The sequence below is a fragment of the Strix aluco genome, chromosome 4 (genome assembly GCF_031877795.1).
Source record: "Strix aluco isolate bStrAlu1 chromosome 4, bStrAlu1.hap1, whole genome shotgun sequence".
NCBI classification, from domain to species: domain Eukaryota; kingdom Metazoa; phylum Chordata; class Aves; order Strigiformes; family Strigidae; genus Strix; species Strix aluco.
In genome coordinates this window covers 16,179,569-16,199,592 of record NC_133934.1, presented here as the reverse complement: position 1 = coordinate 16,199,592, position 20,024 = coordinate 16,179,569, and the positions used below count along the sequence as shown (strand labels likewise).

The 20,024-nt window shown below is 37.3% G+C and overlaps 1 protein-coding gene across 5 annotated transcripts in view; it reads left to right on the top strand.

The window, feature by feature from the left end:
• The window catches only part of BOD1L1 (biorientation of chromosomes in cell division 1 like 1), a 38,227-nt gene extending 23,306 nt beyond the window's left edge, over positions 1-14,921 (top strand). Inside the window, exons 14-25 of one of the 5 annotated variants that reach the window (XM_074822144.1) lie at positions 39-126; positions 1,912-1,991; positions 2,650-2,734; positions 3,727-3,800; positions 5,108-5,183; positions 5,264-5,298; positions 7,232-7,277; positions 9,682-9,716; positions 9,831-9,915; positions 10,362-10,515; positions 12,237-12,380; positions 13,532-14,921. In XM_074822144.1, the coding sequence (XP_074678245.1) occupies positions 39-126; positions 1,912-1,991; positions 2,650-2,734; positions 3,727-3,800; positions 5,108-5,183; positions 5,264-5,298; positions 7,232-7,277; positions 9,682-9,716; positions 9,831-9,915; positions 10,362-10,515; positions 12,237-12,380; positions 13,532-13,640 (1,011 nt within the window). In that variant the 3' untranslated portion in view covers positions 13,641-14,921. Of the gene's footprint in view, positions 1-38; positions 127-1,911; positions 1,992-2,649; positions 2,735-3,726; positions 3,801-5,107; positions 5,184-5,263; positions 5,299-7,231; positions 7,278-9,681; positions 9,717-9,830; positions 9,916-10,315; positions 10,516-12,236; positions 12,381-13,531 lie in introns of those variants that run through there. The other 4 variants (XR_012623030.1, XM_074822145.1, XR_012623031.1 and 1 more) reach the window with 4 other exon arrangements.
• Positions 14,922-20,024: the final 5,103 nt, after the last annotated feature.

The following is a 20,024-nucleotide window of genomic DNA, read 5'->3' as shown; positions in this document are numbered from 1 at the left end:
GAAGGTAAGGAGTATCTTTATTTGTGTTTTATGTGTAGGTGGAAAACTTGGATACCCAGATAACTGAAGAGCATAGATCTAGAGGAATACAATGTAAATCTTCAGGAGCAATGGATAAAGAAAACTGTAAGTGATGCACAACTACACAAATTTGTGTGAAGCTTTTCTGCTGCAAAACAAAGTTCTACTGTGATTAGGCCATAAAATGGTATTTTGGAGGAAAGAATAGAATGTGGGAAATTCCAAACTCCAAAGCAATTGTTCTTCCCAAAACACCTTTTAATATTACACTTAATATATTTGATAAAAATATGGTAACAAATTTAATACTGCACAGAAGAGTATTATAGTAGCTTTTTTGATTGTAAGTGAACAAACTTTATGTCTTTAGCCTTTAAAATAATTACTAATTTTATCCTTTTTAAATAAAACACAGGGAAGGAATATAAAGCTGAGGAAAGCTGATCATCAGAGGAAAATCTAGCCATTCAATAGACTTTGAGGCTGCATACTTTCTTCTGTTAGATTGGAAAGAACTAAGTTTTAGTGTAACCTTCTATCTGTCTAGAAGCAAGAAGTGAGAAGGAAGTCAGTCCACTGAATGGCATAAACATTTCTAAGTTAAAGTTAGATAAAGTTAACTTAGAATAAATTAGACATTTTGTGGACGTAATAATGATGAGACCTGACTATGTAATTAATACCTATTCCAGCTCTGTCCTCAACTGGTTTTGTCTTTTCAGCATCAGAACAATTTTTTTTAAAAATAGGATAATAAATACTGTCATTTTTATAACAGTTTTTATTCTTGTTCTAAGAATTTTGATTTGATGAAGTGAGTAGTTAGAAACCATGCTGTATTCATTATGGTGTCCCACATAGCATTAACTGCTTTCTCTGTCTCTAGGTGAGTTGATGTTAAGGTGATGTTTTATTTCTTGATGTGGTACCTGTCAACTTTCAATGTTGAGTTTATCTTTAAAAACAAACAAAAAAACTAACTGTTACGGAGGCTTCCAAATAAGCAACCCACCACCAATTTAAAAAAATAAATAGATTTATTTTTTCCATAAAACCACCAGTCAGCTCTCCGTAGATTACAGATCCGGATGTCCACAAGAGGAGAACAGAATAACTTTCTGGGGTTTGACAGTAACCCGAAATACTTTACAAAGCCCCACTCCCCGGGGGTTTAACGACAACCCCAAACGAAAACTTCACTTCGTGGGTTTAACGAGAACCCAAAACGAAAAATAAAGCTTCACAGCCTAGGGGTTTAACGGGAACCCCAAACGTAAACAAAACTTCACTACCTAGGGTTTAACGACAACCCAAAACGCTCTATCACTCACCTAGAAAGTGAGGGCTCTCAACCTCGAGGACCTGCTCAGGGCAGCGTCCCGACCCAAAGTACCTCGAGGAGTTTCCTTGGGCAGCGTCCTGACCCAAGGGGAGAGTCCTCTGACCGCAGCGTGCAGCTCCAGGGGACGAGCTCAAAATGGCTCCCCCAGGGGACTCCATTTATACCCAGGCCGAATCTGACCTGTAGTCAATAGCGGCTCCCATTGGTCAAAGGTCTCAGCTACCGCGAGACCCTGAAAACAAAGACAGCCAAAAGCTGCCACGTTTCAACAGCCAGGAAGCTCTGTTTTCACTGGGCGGATGCACCTGCCACACTAACCCCCACCCATAACATACAAGAAACGTGGAATTCTTTTTCTGTAATTGTTTTGTCTTCCCTTTTTCGAAGAGGGGCTAGCATAATTTTCTGTTCATATTTTTGTAAATGAGATGCTGCTTTTCAGAATCTTTTGAATCAAGCTAATGATGAGCTGACATAAAAACGGCATCAGAGTCTGACAAATGCAGAAGGCACTTTTTTAACACCTGAACTGTTGTTTGTTTTTGCAGGTAACCAGCTGATTGCTCAGAATGTGAGAAAAGATGATGAACAAAGTCAGTGTTCCAAAACAAAACCTGACAACATCAAGGTATTTTCAGTAATGTTTTTTTAATGTTCTGCAATTGCAATGTAAATAAGATTGAAGTCTAAATTTTTATTTCTATAGCAGTTTATTTTTGGAGGTATTTTCATTATTAACTGTAAACTACTTTTGCATTGTCTTGAATATAAAATAACTGACTATAGAATGATACTCACTTTCAAGTGGGAGACAAATAAGAAAAAAAAAAAGGCAGTGGTCTGTGTTGCACACAGCACATGAATCTGAGGTGTGGTGAACCAATTTGCACAATAGTTAGGAGCTTGTGCTAGCATGGAGCATTGCTGGATCCCAGCTGTCCAATCAGTTCAGCATCTTCATGGTCATACTGATCTGAGATCTGCAAGAAGATATTGGACTTTAGCCAAGTTCTGGGTTTGCACTGATCCCTTCTAAGTCAAAACCAGGAATTTAGGATGAGATAGATGTTCCTTTTAAGAGTACATGCAGAATATTTGGGACTATCTCACCCATTGATTTTGATGAAGCTTCTCAGCATCAGTTTTTAAGAAATGTTACAAAATCTTGATGGATAAAATAACTACTCATGTACTGGGGTGTGGATTTTTTTTTAGTATAAGTAACTGACAGTGATCTTTAGTTTGTAATAAGATGCTCTTTTCTTCGTTGTTTCAAAATAATGTAGGAAGTTATTTCAGGCGATACAGCAGAAGCGTACAAAGAAATTGATGTAAAGCATACACCTCCTAAAAGTACTGTGGAAGAAAAAGGTAATGAAACTACCTATTCTGGGCAATTTTCTGAACCTATACTGAATGCTAATTTCTTATCATTTGAATGATTTTGAAAGAAGTTACAAACTTGATCCCAGCAACTTTGATCCCAGCAAATACTTGCATATATTTTCTAGTTGCTCTGTGTTCTATTACTACTATCAAATACTGCATTACTCCTAGTTCTTCTAGCAGCAGGATCAGATTTGATGTTTCTGCTGTGCTATCACCCATCCACTCCATTATTGCTTCAGTATGTACCTCGGGTAGGAAAGCTAATTGCAGATAAATAGGTGGATAGGGGAATAGCATGATCAGGGTACGTGACAAGAACTCCTAACTCTGACTACAAATAAAAGGTGTCCTTTCATGAAAAAAACTGACATATTCACCTCAAAATCAGTCTTGTTTGTTTCTGTAGAGAAACTAACCAGGAAAGAGTATGCAAGTTGCACTATTGTAGTTGACCTACTAATTGCACTAAAATAAGTAATAAAAGACGGTGCGTCCACAGTGTTAATATTGGCTTTGATGTAACTTCAGTCTGTCTTTTTGTGAACAGTGTATCTTCCCTAATGTGAGTTTGACCTATTAATAGTTTCATCTCTCCAGGGAGCATGTTGACAAGTCTGAAAATGTTCTGCAGTGAGCTTGTATCCTCAGCTTCCTGTTTCATGGAATGTGGGAGAAAACTGAATAGTGGCTTGTATTTATCTTAACATTTTACAGTGGGTCATATTCTTCAGCTTTTGTTTTTACCTTAAATTAGAAGACCTGTCTAACTCATCTAGTGTCAGGGAAGCATTTTGGCAGACCGATATATTCTTGCTGCAAGGCAAATAGTGTTAGTTTCTGATGGGTGTTTTGGGGAATTTTGGGCTACAGAATGAATTAATGCTTTTAGTGCTGGCTTTTTACCTTTTTCTTTGCCTAATAAAACAAAGGTGTACAGTTTCTTTTTTTTTTTTTTTTCTCTTGTATGTGTGAAGATGAATTTACCATTGAACAGGAAATGTCTGAAAAGGAAAAGCACGGTCTAGAATCAAGTGAAAATTCTCCAGAGGTGAGTGGTCTTATATTAACTGATTAACTGAGATAATGCAGGTTCGCACTGAAAATAAGTACTTTGTATTTTGTTGACAGCAGTGTTACAACTTTGACTTCACCAACACAGAAATAGCTGTGAAAAGTTATGTTTGGTACTGTAAAGTACCAAAGACTCATGTAGTTCTGTGTCACAAAGTATAAGCTCACAGACCATAAGACATCAGTGGCTGATTATTGAAGTAGAAGTAACTCCCTCCCTACATTTAATAGTACTTATATATTGTATAGAAAGCAATTCTATAGAGTTGTATAGAAATCATATTTTCTGAAAACCTTGTAACTGAAGTGTAGAAAGTTTAGTCGCTAGCTTATAAAAATATCACCAAACAATTTTAAAATTCTTTGTTATCTCTTAGGCATATACTTCTTATTCTGCAGTGGTGGTTGTAAACAAATGTCTGAACCCTAGAGATTAAAATTGTTGCTGACCCCTCGAAATGGATGCAGTTCTCATAAAGACATTGGGTTTCATCATTTGCTGCTTTTGCCTCTAATTTGGAAGTGGAAGAAATTTAAAGAATAAACTTATTTTTGTTCACTCAAGGCTTGAGTCACTAAGATCCATTGTGGAGGGAGACATCACTAGATTTCAGTAAATGCTGAATTGAAACACTTGACTTTCTCCTATTTACAAGGAAAGAAGGTTTATTATTGGGGATTTTGTGATCTGAGTTTGGGGATCTTTGTGATCTGAACATATTCATTACTTAAAGTTCTCTTTCAAAGCTTAAACTTCAAAGTAAGGGCCTTTTTTACTAAAGGCCCTGTTTATACAGAGAATGTCACCAATCTGTATATTGGGATAACTAGGATATTGACTGTTTAATAGCACTTGCTCAACTGTTACAAGATGTAGCCTGTGCTATATGGCATTGGGAAAAGGGGCTTACAAGATCCAAAGTTTGGAGTTCTTGTAAGACTGGAAAGATGTGGTAGGATATATAGGGTAAGCCAGCAGCATTTGTGAGACCAAGTTGTTGAGGGGAAGGGGGCAGAAGGCACTATGTTCTCAGGCTTCCTTTGTGCCTGAGGCCAGCCACTGAGAATTTTGTATAATTGGGAGTTGTCCTGTTTCTTTTCATCTATATTAATGGATTTCATAACAGGCAGTGTCTCTTCCTATGAAATCTGCCTCATCTGTATTTTTAAACTGATGAGCACTACTTCTGCCACTATCACATTATGAAGTTAGCAGCAATCTTTGTATCATATTGCTCAAATGCTAAATGTAACTAAAATATTTTTGTCCTTTACTTTTAATAGGAAAATCAGCCTGTAATAGTGAAACGGAAAAGGGGAAGGCCTCGTAAATACCCTCTTGAAGCTGTACAGCCTGGTGGTAAGTAGCTCATAATACCTGTGGGGAAAACCAAGGAAAATATTGACATTCAAGTTCTGAATTCATATTTCTTCCCTCAGGTGGGGAGTCAAAAGCTGATATGAGCACTGGGAATGTAAGTGCCTTTATTTTGTTTGGGTGCATTTAAACACAGTAATTCAAAAGCCATTTATCTGTTTAACAGTTAACAGTATTTCAGAAACATCTTACGGAAAACTTGATAATTGAGTTCAGTCTAAGCAAACAAAAATTATTAATAGTATCTCCTAATATAATTGAACTTTGTAAGTAAAATATACTATTAAGTCAGAACACTGCAAATAACCTAACAGGATCAAACTTAATGCAACATACTTAATACAAATCTGTGTTACACTGGCTAGCAATATACTTGTACACAAGATGAAATTCTGATTGTGTGCACACGTGTCTTTTAATTTGTGCTGAGAGTAATTTTGTCCTGAAGATCAGTGGTGACTTTGTTTTGAAAACTTGAGATTTTTTTTCTCTACTGAACCTATCCTAATAATAACTCATAGTAACTCTTAATATCTGTAAAATAAATTATTGTGTAATGCAGTTCTATATATTGTAAATAGAAAATACATTTCATTCAAAAGGTAGAGACATGCAGGTTAGCAACTTAAGAGCTCATGAAACATACCTCTGTCTTTTAAAGCTCAGCAGTATCTTAATTCCTTAACCCCCGTGAAGTGCGTTCACCGCTAAGAAAGCATTCTGTTGGGAGCGTTTCTGCAATGCAGTTGGGTTACAGCACCGGGTAGTAATGGATCGGGCGTATTTGCGGAGTACAACTAGTTGGATTTATTTTGGTAGAAGGCTCCTTTTCTGGGAATTCCTGTATGTCAGAATCAATGTAACCACATAGAAAAGAGGTGATTTTAAAAACAAAGTTGTATTGAAACTCATGGTTTTTGCCTGCTTGCCTGGTGAGACGCTAGCTGGCATCAGTGTTGGAAGTCTTGGGAATTTACCTAGGCTGAGGGTGGCAGGAGTTCTCATCCCTGCTTGTTCTGTTCCCACAGCGTTTCAGGCAGCCCTTTGAGTCCTGTCCCTTCTATAGGTCTGGTGGAGTTTTGTTTCAGAATTCCTAATCTTTCTTAATTAATTTTTTTTTCCCCGTATTAATTTAATGAAAAGTAATTTGAACTGGTGTGGGTTTTGGTGTTTGGCTTTTTTGGTTTGTTTTTCAGGGTTTTTTTGTTGCAGGGTTTTTTGGGAGGTTTTTTTGTCAAATAAGAATTAAAACTGATTTTAAAATCCCCTTCAGAAATTAGATATACCTTGGCACCTTCAGTACTGGAACAGAATCATCTTGTTCTAGTTCAACTATTTTAAAGGTCTTGTACCTCTCAGTGATGACTGATTGGTGTGTCAGCCAATTTACAAGCAGGCTTCAGAAGAAGCCAATATCTGCCCTCCATCTGAGATAATGGTCTGTAAGGTGAGATATTATCTTTGCATGACAGTTTCCCCTAGGCTGCTTTGAGAACATGTTGCTACTTCAAAGGATGCATAGGCATCCTAGTGTAGTCATTCAGTAATGAAAGCAACTGGATTTTTTGGACAATCATCATAGGAGGTTATGTAATTATACATAGTTCTTTCTATATTCTGAGTAAATACAAAATTCTGGTGGCTTATAATTCTGCAAATCTGTATGTGTGATTACATAAAGTGACTACACTAAACTTTTTTAATAACTAAGTTTTCAGAAACGTATTCGACTGAAACTGCTTTTAACTTTGTGTCTCTTATTGCAATTACTTTCAATTAAGTTACTGAAAGTGCTATAATTTATTTTGTTTATGGGCTGACTTGACTCATTTCAAATATAAATGGAAAAAATGCATGCTACTGTTAAGAATCTTGGTTACAAACTTTCTGTATGCTCATTAGAATGTTCATGTTTTCTACATTTGCAGATATGTTCTACTGTGAATGGGAGCAAGTTTCTGTGTTTATGTAATACAATCCTGGATTTTTCTAATTTCTTTAAAGTAAAAAAACACTTTTTTTTTTTTCAGCTGCAGTTTCCTGTCTTTCCAAATAGAGGAAAAACACCTCAAACAGGTAAGCAAACTATGTCTGCTTTAACAAATAAAACAAAAGATGGAATAAATAAAAGAGGGTTTTCAAGAAAATCACACAGGTTCTTCCTAAACATCATCCCTGGCAGTCAGTATTATCAACGTGTGAAAACATCTGAGTAAACAGAACAGTGAAGACTTGTCCTTAATTCCTAGGGAGTTTTTTACTCAAAAAAAGAGCAACTTGATAACTTATTCCAAAGATGCAGCAGCACTGCTAAGTGCTGAACAATGCATTGCAGAATATACCAAATAGTTCGGTTGTGGGGATAGGCACATGGCAGAGCTTCAGAGGCAGGTAGGTACACCATCAAACTGGTTCTTAGTGACTCTTTTCCAGTTCTGCTTATTTTTTTTTTCATACAGTGACTATCAATCACATTTACTACATTAACTGTTTTAAAATACACATGGGAAAAAAAATGAAATTTTGTTCATTTAATTGGATTATCTGTGGATATGTGTCTAAAGAGCTTAGTGGTAGCTTGAGGGGGATATTTCTTTCCCCTCACAACTGTTGTAATATCTTTAGGTGATGATTGCTTAACTTTACTCAGAAATGTACTTTTAGTGCTTCAAACTAAAGTCAAATAAAGTGAGATACTTTCTCTTTCCTATTCAAACAGCTGTGATTTGTAGCAGGTCAAACTTCGGTGAATTTTAGAGGGTGTAGTTAATTTTTTGGATGTATGGAGTCTGCTTGGAACTGCACTGGTTGTTTAAATGTGTCTTTTTAATTATGACCATTCATAAAATAGACTTTAAAATCCATTCAGGAAGCAGATGAACCTGAAAGGCAGGTTAAAAAATGGTTTGTAAACAAATAGAAACATTCATGCAACAAATCCGAGAAAACAAGTCTTCAAAACAAATCTTCTGGAGTTTCCAGAAGCTTAGGTTTCTACAGAGATATTAATCTGGCTGCAGTGCACATATGGGCTATTTCCTTTGTTGAAATTTCATTTTTTCATCAATATTTCATTTGTTGAAATGTCAGCTTTAATCCATATGCTTCAGAATTGTCTCTGAAGGGTTAGCTGGTCGTGTGGTACTTGGTTTCTATCAAGTGTAAAGAGAACAGACAAGAATGCAAGAAAGGTATAAAAGTGCATTCTGGTTTGCTTTTTAGTCAAAAAGGGACAGACACCTGACCCCGTACTTAAAGCTTAATTTAGTATGTTAAGTAACATTTCATTTTCTAGGTAAAAGTCTGTTGATGTCACAGTGATATTAGGAAGAGTGTATAAGGTGGATGAAATATCCTGTTAAACTTTTCATCATATGCTAGCATTCATGTGAGGAAAAAGGGTTGAAAAACCTCTGGCAGTGAAAAGAAAACAAAGTGGAATCCCTCTCTGCAGTTCACTTATTCTGGTAATTTGTTGTTCTGCGCAAGGGTTTGAGATAGGGGCAGACTTGTGTTGTGGTTTAAGCCCAGCTGGCAGCTAAGTACCAAGTGGCTGATTGCTCACTCCTGCCCTGCGCCGCCCCCCCCCCCCCCCCCCCCCCCAATGCAGTAAGGAGGAGAATCAGAAGAAAAAGGTAAAATCTCATGGGTTGCGATAAGGACAGTTTAACAGGACAACACAAGGAGAGAAGAAGTAATAATAAAAGAATGTATAAAGCAAGTGATGCACAATGCAATTGCTCACCACCTTGAACCTGATGCTCAGACCATTCCCAAGCCATGATCCCTCCTTCCCCCAGCCAGCTCCCCCAGTTAATCCTGAGCATGTCATATGGTATCAAATAGCCCCTTGGCTAGTTCAGGTCAGCTGTCCTGGCTGTGCCCCCTCCTAGCTTCTTGTGAAAATTAACTACTCCAGCTGAACCCAGGACAACTTGTGTATAGAGTGGGAAGCAGAGAGTTTCTTTTCAGTCAGTACAACTCATGCAGTTAAGAGACACCCAGTTTCTGAAGGCAGCATCCTCCCGTAACACTGACATGTTCTTGAAGACTTTCAGAATTGACCTGAACACGATCTTGAGCAGTATGATCAAATCAATTAATTTAGCCATGCTTTGAACAGGAGGTTGGACTAGATGACCTCCAGCAGTCCCTTCCAAGCTAAATTCTTCTGTCATTCTGTAATTGGTTGACAGTAGTTAAAAGGGATAAGTAACTTTTGCTTTTCCATTAAAACAAAACAGTATATGCTCAGTCATATAAAGCCTTACTACTTACAAAAAAAAAATATATCATTATCCCAGTCTCTGTATATAACAAAATACAGCAAAGCCATATTCTAAATTAGAGACTTTAAATGTTTTCTGAGCTTCTGTGATGTATATGCGAAGTTGACAGAGTTTGAAAGAACTCCTTTTTAAACTGATTGGCAAAAAATTTGAAGTTTGGGACTAAGTTTTGTTCTTTCCTTTCTTTTTAGGTACAGACATATCTAATAAGAAAGAAACAACAAATGTAAGTGCAACCATTTTAATTTGTAAGTTTATATGCAGTATGTAATGAAAAATGTCTGTCTTCTATTTAAATTAAATTGTTCTTGCCTTACTTGCTTCTATTTTATTTTTTCAGGAAGATGAAGCTGAGAAAGCAGAAATGATTGTGCGTAAAAGGGGAAGAAAGCCCAGGCGTTCTCTGGTTCAATCAGAGGAAACTGGTAAAAACATGAAACTGTGCTACTTCTAACAGAATGAGAAGATATTATTGTGCCTTTCTCTTTACTAATAGCAATGAGATAAGCTGTATTCAATTTTCCTTTCTTGAGGGAAAATCATTGAGTTACAGCTAGTGTAAATATTATGTAAATATGTGTAAATTGCTGTAATCTCATGTCAGAATTGCTACATCCCAGATGCTTCTATAAAGCCTCATGAATTTTCTATGAATTCTGGCTATGAGCTGCATAAGTAAACTATGGTGAATGTGTTAGCAAGATTAAGTCAAACAAGTGTGAATTAAAAATGTTGAGGCATAAAGGAAATGGAAAATTACTTACTTAAAATGGGATTTGTGAATAGAATATCTTTTCTAAACTAAGTGTCCATATCCTTTTGGAGGGCTTTTGGAAAATTATAGCACATGTGTAAAATTTTACATGGACAGAAACACTGGAGCCAGAAAGAAAACGTCGGAAATTAACGTCTTCTGAAGATGAACTAAAAGAGCAGGAGGAAGGTGAGGAAGAAGATGGTGAAGAAGATGATGAATCACATTCTGGGGCCACAACTAGATCAGCCACAAGATTAGAGGCTCAAAGGTAACTGTGTAGAGACACCAACAGCAGGGTTTTTTTCTCCATTGTTCTCAGTTGTGCAGTTTGTTTCTGGTTTTTTGTTGCTTGTGTTCGTTTTTCTTTTGGTTTGGTTTTTTGGGGGGTTTTCTAAAGTGATGGGAGCTTTCCAAATAATTTTGGTTCTGATTCCAGTACCACTCTTCTAGGGATGAAGAGGCAAAAGGGGAGGTGAGGAAACTGTTAGGGTCTCAAAAGACATGCTTATATGTCAGAAGGTGAGAATTGATCCTGTTGGCAGCCTTCATCCTAGTGATGTCTTGGAAGTTGGGTCTCAGGGCACTTAGTTCTGACAGGTAAAAAGGAACCTCTGACTTGACTGTGCAGTTTGCTATTTGGTATTTGGAGTGGAACAGGGTGAAAATGTAATTTTTCCATGTCTGTTTCTTTTTCCAAATATTATCCAAGCTAAATACATGGATCTGCAGCACTGGAAGATTTCATTTCTAGTATGGTGATCTGCAAGCTCAGAAAGCAATCTTACTGTGAAAGACTAGTGTGGTAGCAAGAGTTCTGTTTTCAGGAAGCTGTTCTTCATCTCCCTTAGCATAAGTCTGCCTTTTTCTAGACAAACTGAATTATAGCAGAGCTCATCCTCTTGACTTTGTTGTGGAAACAGAGAAAGGTATCAGCTTTGGGAAGTTTTAATTTATGTTGCTGCCTTCCAGAACAGAATTGGAGTCCAGGCTTTGTTTTTATGTTCATGGTAAGATTTCTGTAATTTCACTGGATTTACTTCATTCCTGAGGATATCATACTATATGTTAGCTTTTGGGGCTTATTTTGAAGCACTGTTTGTATGCTCTTGAATTCATAATTTCAGAGCTGAATGAGAAAGTAGTTAGTCTTGATTTAAATACAAACTGTGAAGGTTTACTACTACTACTTTGCAAATAATAGCTTTGTTTTGGTAAAGGCAGAGGGACTTTCTTCAGTCTCACATAACTGTTAACTCTAAAATTGTAATAAAAGCTTAGATACTAGTGTTTTCATTCTGATTGCTTGTGGAAACATCTACTTTTTTATTTATAGACAGGTGTGTGTGTTTTGTCTGAGATTTCCAGTGCTGTCTTTCTAGTTCTGACTGTAACAAAGCATCTCTATCTTAAGGTGCTGCAAACAGTCTGCATTTTATAAGTAGCATTTGGGAATAATTCTGTGAAAGGTTCTGCTTCTTCATCTTCAGCATTTTTAGATTACCAGCTTTTCTGATTTAAGTAACCTGTTTTCTAAACTGAAGTTAAACACCAGTAACCAGTTTTTCATGTTTCTGAACTGGTGGATACTGAAGCTAATAGGAGTTCTTTTTTTTACACTAGATAAGCAAATTATCTTCTGCACCCTGTTCGCCTTTGCTGCTTTTGTTTTTCTGCTGGGAGTATTTTTTTAAACACGGACACATATGTACCAGCATCACTGCAGATATCTAACTAGGATTTTTATTTAGTTAAATATTGTCAGTAAAATAGCCTTTTGATTCTACATTTGATATGAAAATACACAACTTGGCATTGCAGCTTGTGTGTTGAAGCATGTAAATGGTTTTTTTCACTGTTTCTTTTGGCAACTTTGATTTACTTGTTGCAAATACTGTGCAGTCTTAATTTTCTGCACTTGGAATGCAAGAATAAAGTGACTTGGTAAAAGTATTTTGTTATATATACATTCATCATTCTTTTGTATTACAGAAAGCAGCCCGGCAAGCCAAACACACGTGCAACTTCTAAAAGCAGCAGTCCAAGTTCAGTTTCTCCTAGAAAACGACAGAACCTAGCAGCAAAAAAAAGATCTCCAAGTGATACAAAAATTAATAAATCTCCTCCATTGACACAGTAAGTATTAAAGTTGAATCCGCTTCTATTATTTGTTTTGGAAGCCACTGCTTTGATTCTTTCCTTATACTGTTTCAAAACCTGAACAGCAGTCTAGCTTTGCTCTGTTCTGTTGTGATACATAAAAGCTTTTAAAGGATTTTCTTCTGTTCACGTTTTTTCTTCCTTTCTTTAACATTTGGAAGACTAGAATTTTTTCTTTCTGTCCTCAGAAACCTCTTGGGAGAATCTGCAGTATTTTAACTTGAGCTGTGATTCTTTCCTGAATGGGGCAGCTGTGGTTCAGGTTAAAGTAACATATGATGACATGATTCTAACGCTTCGAAGTTCTATCTAAGATCAGCCGATAAAAGAGAAGAAACTCTGAGAGTCCTTATATCAAGTTTTGAAAATATTTCCCTTTTCCTCCTTCCCTGGTACACTTTTTAAAGCTGAGATCACAGTGTAAAATCCCAAGGGAATAATAAATATGGTATACAGTTGCTATTCATCTTGTAGTTTACTTGTAAAATGGGTTATATGCCAAATACGTTTAGTTGTCATCCACCATGAAATGCGGTAATGTCTTCAAACTGAACCTCAAGAACATGTGTATCATGCACTGATCAGCTGTCACTGTTCATGTCATGTTAATTGCTTCACATGGTTATGAATGGCCAAGAGTTTAAGCCACACTTACAATTAATGTGGTGGACTTACATATGGATGCTTAAGTAGAGATAGGGGTACATGATGTCTGCCCTTTACTCCCTCATGTGCATGTGGGACTTAAGCCACTATTGCTGCTATTCTGTCTTTGTGAGACAGGGTACAAGATAATGTCCATTCTATTCTGTTATAATCCACAAGTCTTTCCAAAAGAGAAGAGGAGGAAGGAGGAGAGCTCTAGCCCCAAATTCTGCATCTGGAGCACTCCAACACACAGAATTAGTATCCAGTACCTTGCTAAGATATGATGGGAGTGTGCAAGGTCTCCTTGTGGTCTGTGCTGGTATATAATGTTTTAATAGTAAGTTTTTAAGTAATATATCCTGGTAATTCATCAGAGATGGACAGTTAAGTTTCATCTTCTAAACAGGATTGTGCCTGACCACCCTTTTTGTTTTACAGGTCCTACCATTGTTAAAATAATTATCAATAATGCTTTTCAGGTTAAAGGTGCAGTCTACCAAGCGTAGAAGGGAAGACAGTCCAACAGTGGTACGGAGAAAAGCCCAGCAGAAAACAGAGGAGACACCAGTAAAGAAAGCAAAACGATAATCTCTACCAGCTAGTACTGTTCATGGAAGAGTCAAAAGAAAAAAAAACATCTGTGCTTCTATTTTTTTTAAAGCAAAGGGATTTGCACGTGCTTGTTTCAGAGCTCTAAGTTAATCAATGCAGTACTTTTAAGTTACATTTTAAACAGCTTTATGAACTATTGTTTATACAGAATATTATGTACATTTATTTCAGATGAAAAATAAGTTTACTTTGTATCTGAATGAAAAACAAAGTAGTTATATATTTTATCACTGACTTGGAAAGTTGGGGTTTCCCAATGTGACATGCTAATGCAGATGCTTCCAACCTATGAGGCACCCCTGGGCCTACTAATACACTTTGTATATAAACTTGTAAAAATAGGTTGTATTTTACTCTGTGTATGAATCTAATCAATGATGGACATTTTATTTATTATATGGAAAGCATTGGTCTGTAAACTTTAGTATATACCTTAGGTTTTTTTAATTATATATTTTACATTCTATGCAGATGTCGGTAGGAAACTTCCCCTCTGCTCCCCCAGGGCTTTCTAAAACCTGAAGTTCTCTAAAATATGCTCAGACAGTTGGTAAAGTATTTTTCTCGCATGCATGAAAGTAGTTTAGCATAGTGAAAGGGACTTGGCTCCTTTCTGTTCACATTTGTGACAAAGTATAAAATTTAAAATGTAATCTTACTAGATTATATTTTCACTTGTGAATTTACTACCAACCTCAAGAAATAAATAGTATTAGGTTAGATTTATTCACAGTCAGCCAACACTACCCTGAAATGAAACAGTTTTATTTTGCCACTAAACACCTGTTCTTTCAGTATTTGTCTTTTTCAACAAAGAGGGACCCATGGATATCAAATGTCACTTCTCCTAATTATAGAGCTTCAGCATTTTACGTTACATTTTATACACAGGTATTAAAAATAGAACCTGGTATTATTGCCAGAATCTTTTTTTAATGTATATTAACTCTGGTAAGAGCAAATGTTCAAGTGAAGTTGTATATAAAGTTAAACTTTTCTTATGATCAAATGTGTCTCTTGTTATGATGTGATGAGTTGCCAAACAATCTGAGATTATTTTAAGTGTTTTGTTGATATTCTGGTTTATAATTAAAAAGGATTCTGGGGGGTTGGAATTTTACTTTTTTTCTTTTTTTCTCTTTTTCTTTTATGAGGTTTTTTTTTTGAACTTGTTGTAAGGCAGATGTTTCTGTCAGATATTCTGCTTGGTTTCTTACTGAGATTTTTATATAAAAATTATAAAATGTTTGCCAAAAATCTGAGTTGCCATATTTCATTATCCTTTAATTGTATTGTTGTGTAAATTATTTTTACAAATGTATTTGGTTGGAGCCATATCTATAAACTTTCCACTATTAGTATCTTTAAATGTTTACAGGTGCTTATATTTTAGGTATATAAACAGTAGCAAAAGGACCTAGCCATTTACCAGGCTTAGTACACTATAAAAGCAGGTGCACACATAATTTTTTTTCCTAAGCAAACTGGAGTCTGGAAAAAGAAAACCTCTTTGCTCTGAAAATTAACTCCTTTTGATTTCTACCTTAACTCTGCTGTCATACCAATGCTTACCTTTCTAACATACTGCTGAGATACACCTGTACATTACTAACACTAATGTTTATGCACTTCTTCATATGCAGTTGTAGGATAAGTTGAATCTTTTCTCTTTTCTTTTTTTCCTTCTTTTCCCATTTGTCCCCTGCAGTATGCACAGACCAAAATTGTAGATTTCTTTTCAGCCTTTGTTCTGTAAGGCTAAACAAGCTGAACTGTTTGTTCTTCAATCAGCTCTTTCTAGATTTCTGATCATATTTGGTGTCCTTCCCTGCATCTGTTCTGGTTTTGTTTCCTTACACCTGAATTCAATAGTGAGATTGCTCACGGCAGTGTACATTATTATCATTTATTCTTCTCTTTCTCTGCTGGTAGTACCTCTCCTGCCACGGTACAGTTTATATTTGCTAATTTCACAGGCATATCTCTTCTGATGGATGGTAATGATTGACTAAGCTCCTACTCCTAAGTGTCAGATCCTCTGGGCTGGCTGCTGTCTAATGATCTCAGTAGAGATCAGTGGCAGTCTCTTAGAGCTAACCTGCTTAGAAGGTCTTCTACTGTCCTTCCCCTTAGTGGAGGTAACATTTAGGTTAGGGGAACATCCTTCCCCTTAGGGGGTAACACTTAGTAGGAAAATCTTCTTGTCTATGGAATGTATCTTTAATTGTTCATTAAATTATTCCATAATATGTGAAGGTGTTAAAGGAAGTATTTTTCCACCAAGAGAACAACTTTTACTTAAAGGCAGGGTCAGGGAGGGAAGTGCCAATTCCACAAGCTATTTTAACTTAACGCACACTTCACTCACTGCATGATGGTATGAGAATAGCATCTTCTTGTTCCTTTTCAAGAAAATAGACATTTCTGCCAGGCCACATCACTGTCAATCCATGTTTGGAATTTTTTTTTCTTTGTTTAGTAGTTTCAAGTGCCTGTCATCTAAATTACTATTATACTTTACAGGTACAGTAGTGGTCTGCTGTGTTTAAGCATAACTTGGGCACTGAATGCTTACAGTTTCCAAGTTTTTCACACACTGTCTCCTAGAGCCCTTGCTGAGCACAAGGAAGGAGGGGGGCAAAGGAATCGGTTTTCCCTTCGGTGCAGCAGGAGACACATCCATCTTGTTCAGAAGTTAGGCTTGTAGTCCAGCTTGAGCCTGGACATAAGTATAAAGCAATTATACTTTCCTACCCTGTGCAAATTTAGAGAGTTCAGGATAAAAAATACTGTTCTGCATTGTGATGAAACAATGCCCTGAAAGTGTTTTATGGAGAGATTTGCTCAAGGCAGTTTGTTGCCACCTTTAGTGCAATAACATGGTTACCCTGCAGTCCAAATTTCTAAATCACTTGGCTTTTTTTTTTTCTATGCTATAGTGGCTGGTTTTTCTTCCAGTTCCTTCTCTTGGAACTGCTTCATTGCTCTGAATATTAAAATATTGAGTGAACCAGAGATATTCTAGTGGAAGATGGCATTCAAGTCCCCCCACTGAGTTTTACAGAACTGCCTGTGTTAACCAGCTGACGGTTGGCTAGTTGTCAGTATCTCTTCATATTTTCTAGTGCATTCTATTTAAAGGTTATTTACATCTCTTTACTGTCTTCAACCTAAAATACTATGGGGTTATCTACTATCCAGATTTTAAATCTCACAAATAGATTTTATTTCGTTAATATTTTTTGTGGTGGTGTTTTTTTAAACCAACTAAAGAGTCATCAGTAAAAGTTCATTTGCAGTTTTCATTTTTTGATGGGGTCTGGCAAGCTTGTGACTCTTATAACTGGTGAAATTTCCCTCTAGAACCTGATCCAAAGTCAGTAGGTGCACCCTGCAGCTGGGGCAAAGTTTTTGCTGATGCTGGCAGATTTCTGAATGCCTGTTTTCTATTCCAACAGCTTCTCTAGTAACACATCTACTTCTCAGTTGGTTGTATTTTTTTTTCAGTCTGTTACATCCATCCCAGATACACATGTCCTCTGTTTCTTCCTTCTCAGTGTATGTTCTGAGAGTATCACGTGTACAGAACAACCTCTGGCCCTGATCCCTCAGAGGGTGCATACTGTCCTGAGCTGCCTTCATCTGTCCAGAAACTCAGTAAAAATTTTTCCCGTAAAACTTGGCAACCAAGAGCAGCAAATGCTCCTTGTCATGGTGGTTATCAACAGATGTCCACTATGATGTAAGTCCAATACAGGCTTAGGTGTCAACACTAAAAGTGGTCAAAGTCTGATACCTACATCAGGTTCTGCATTGGGAAAAGATTGTTTGTCACCACAGACTCTTGTCACTCCTTGTTTTTGGAAGAGGTAGTGGGACCTCTGTGATGCTGGGAGTCACTGGTCTGCAGAGAATTGCTGCACTGAAGCTGCACTTAGTGACTTTTACATATCCTTCCAAAGCAGTGTTTGATTTCCTTGGAGCTGTACCTGTCTATATTGTAAAGAGTGAATTTAGCTGGTAGATTTTTGTTCTCTTGCCATTAAAGCAATTCCATATGAAATGTTTTCAGTTTTAATGCGAACATCGTAACAAAGATGACTGCACATTCATATAGCATACACTTACTCCAAGCTCTTGATAGCTTAGGTATTATTGTCTGCTCGGTCATTTCATATACCAGCTCAGAAGAGCCTTATCTTCAAGACTTCAATGGCCTTCTATCTATTTCATTTGCTCGTAGCTTCAGTTCAGAGGAAATTGCCCATGTCAGCCTTCTGCAGGTTTTGGCAACTTCTTAAAGATACTGCTTGCTTCTTCCAGTAGATTCTTTGTCTCAGCTATGTACGTCACACTCCATTACTTCCATCAGCTTCTCAAAAATCCTGGGTCTGTTTCAAGCAGGGTGGTTTTTCTACTAAAACATGAAAGTTTAAACACCAAGGAAATTCTATCTACATTCTAGTCTTTGTTTCCAGATTCTGATGTTTCACCAAAATTCCTTGAAAGGCTATATCTGATTTAAACCCCCTTCCTCTTCCAAATCTCAGCTTTTTAGCTCTTATCCTTGCTGGCTTTGTGAATAAAGTCCAAAAGAAAAATATAATAAAAATAAATGTCTCTCTGGGAGTCCCTAGATAGCTGTATTTAAAGCTAGGAACATAACACTCTTGCCAAACAACCAGGGAAGAAAAATATGGTTTGAAATGGCCGTAACTTAGTAGGGCAGGAATAGATTCTTGGCATTAACTGTGCAACTAATTAGCTGAGGGTGGGGTTTCATGGTCAGGCTGCGACTGCAAGGCACCTTTCACCTTCCCTCCTGCCCCTTGGCCAGTGCCTCCCTCCATGCCAGTGTTGAGTTGTACAGTCACAGACTGCTGGACCAGGAAGCCTGAGATTTCCTCTTCAAAACAAAACTGCAGATTAGTTTTTAATGTGTTTACTAAACCAGCTGTTGATGGGACTGTGCAAATACTGCTGTCTGCACAAAGAAGATGCGGCAGAGAGGGGATGTGGAATCACCCTTCCATTGTTCCGTGGATTTGGGGTCTTAAGTTGGTCATCCAGGTGCACCATTAGCTCTCACATGTATTTATGATACTTCTGTATCAAGTAAATGGTGTATAAATGGACAGTGAGCTAATCTGTGGGTTTTATCTTTTCCTAGTGACAAAACAGGGAGGCTTCTTGCAAGAAGCATGGAGTACCCAACCAGTCAGGATCCTTGCTGTCTTCCATATACCAAGAAGAGATCATGCAGTTTTTGAAAGCTGAAGCCAGACAGATTTAGACTACCTATAATGTGCTGTGTCAATTCCTGGCATTGCAGGTAGTTTAACACTGAAATGACTTGCAGGGGTGCGATGGGTTCTTCCCTAGTGGGATGCTTGAAATTCTGACATAGGACAAGATTTTTCAGGGTTCTTTAGGAACTGAAGCCCCATTTCTAAAACTGATGTAAAGGTTGGGGTTGTGCTCAAAGATTAAACTGGATCTAGTGTTGAAACATCTGAATTTAAGCTGTTGGCTCCCTGAAGAAGTTAGGAATCCAAATGAAGCATCAAAGCTTCCTGTATTAGAAGATGAAGACAGTATCTACCATCTGCTTAAGTTTCACCAAGGATGGACCTTTGTTGGCCTTTCTTCCAAAGACAAAAAGAATGAAGGCTTTTTTTATGCTGTGGTTAGAGCATGGGGGGACTTGAACCCACACGTCTCAGGAAGGCAAGGCTGTAGGCTATCTGAAGGTGGGTACTACTTTCTCTCCTGTTAAGATATTTCACATCCCATGACATGTCCCACTTGCTGAAGCAGGAGCTAGGGACCTGGTCACAGTGTCCACATTTCAGATGACTGTTCTACTCCATAGACATGGATGTTGGGGCATATGTGTACCACCATCTCATTCAGTATTTGTCAGAAAAAAATGGTTAGGCTTTTAATTCCAAGGTAGGCTTCGTGTCTGCAGCTCCTGAGCAAGACAAGGCATCTCCTTCCACCCCAAGTTAGGTGTTAAAACAGACTTTGAAGGGTTTTTGTCCAGCTCAGACATCTCACCAGACACCTAGTTAGCCTGGCTGCTTCCCCAGGCACTGTGCAGGATTCCTGATGAGGTGGTGTGACACCCAGTAGGTATCTACCTCCAAGGAAGATATCACAATATTAATTATTATTAATGTAAATCCTCTTATAATCACAGGCCCTTGTTTCTCTGTGCCCTCAGCATTGTGGAAGTTCTTCCTTTGCTGCTTTCTAGAGATACAGTCTAGATAAGAGCAGCTCAGTTTTTCCATGTGGGAAACAGCTGAAGTGAAGATTATTAAAAAAAACCCTCCATAAAAAAAAAAAAAAATAGCA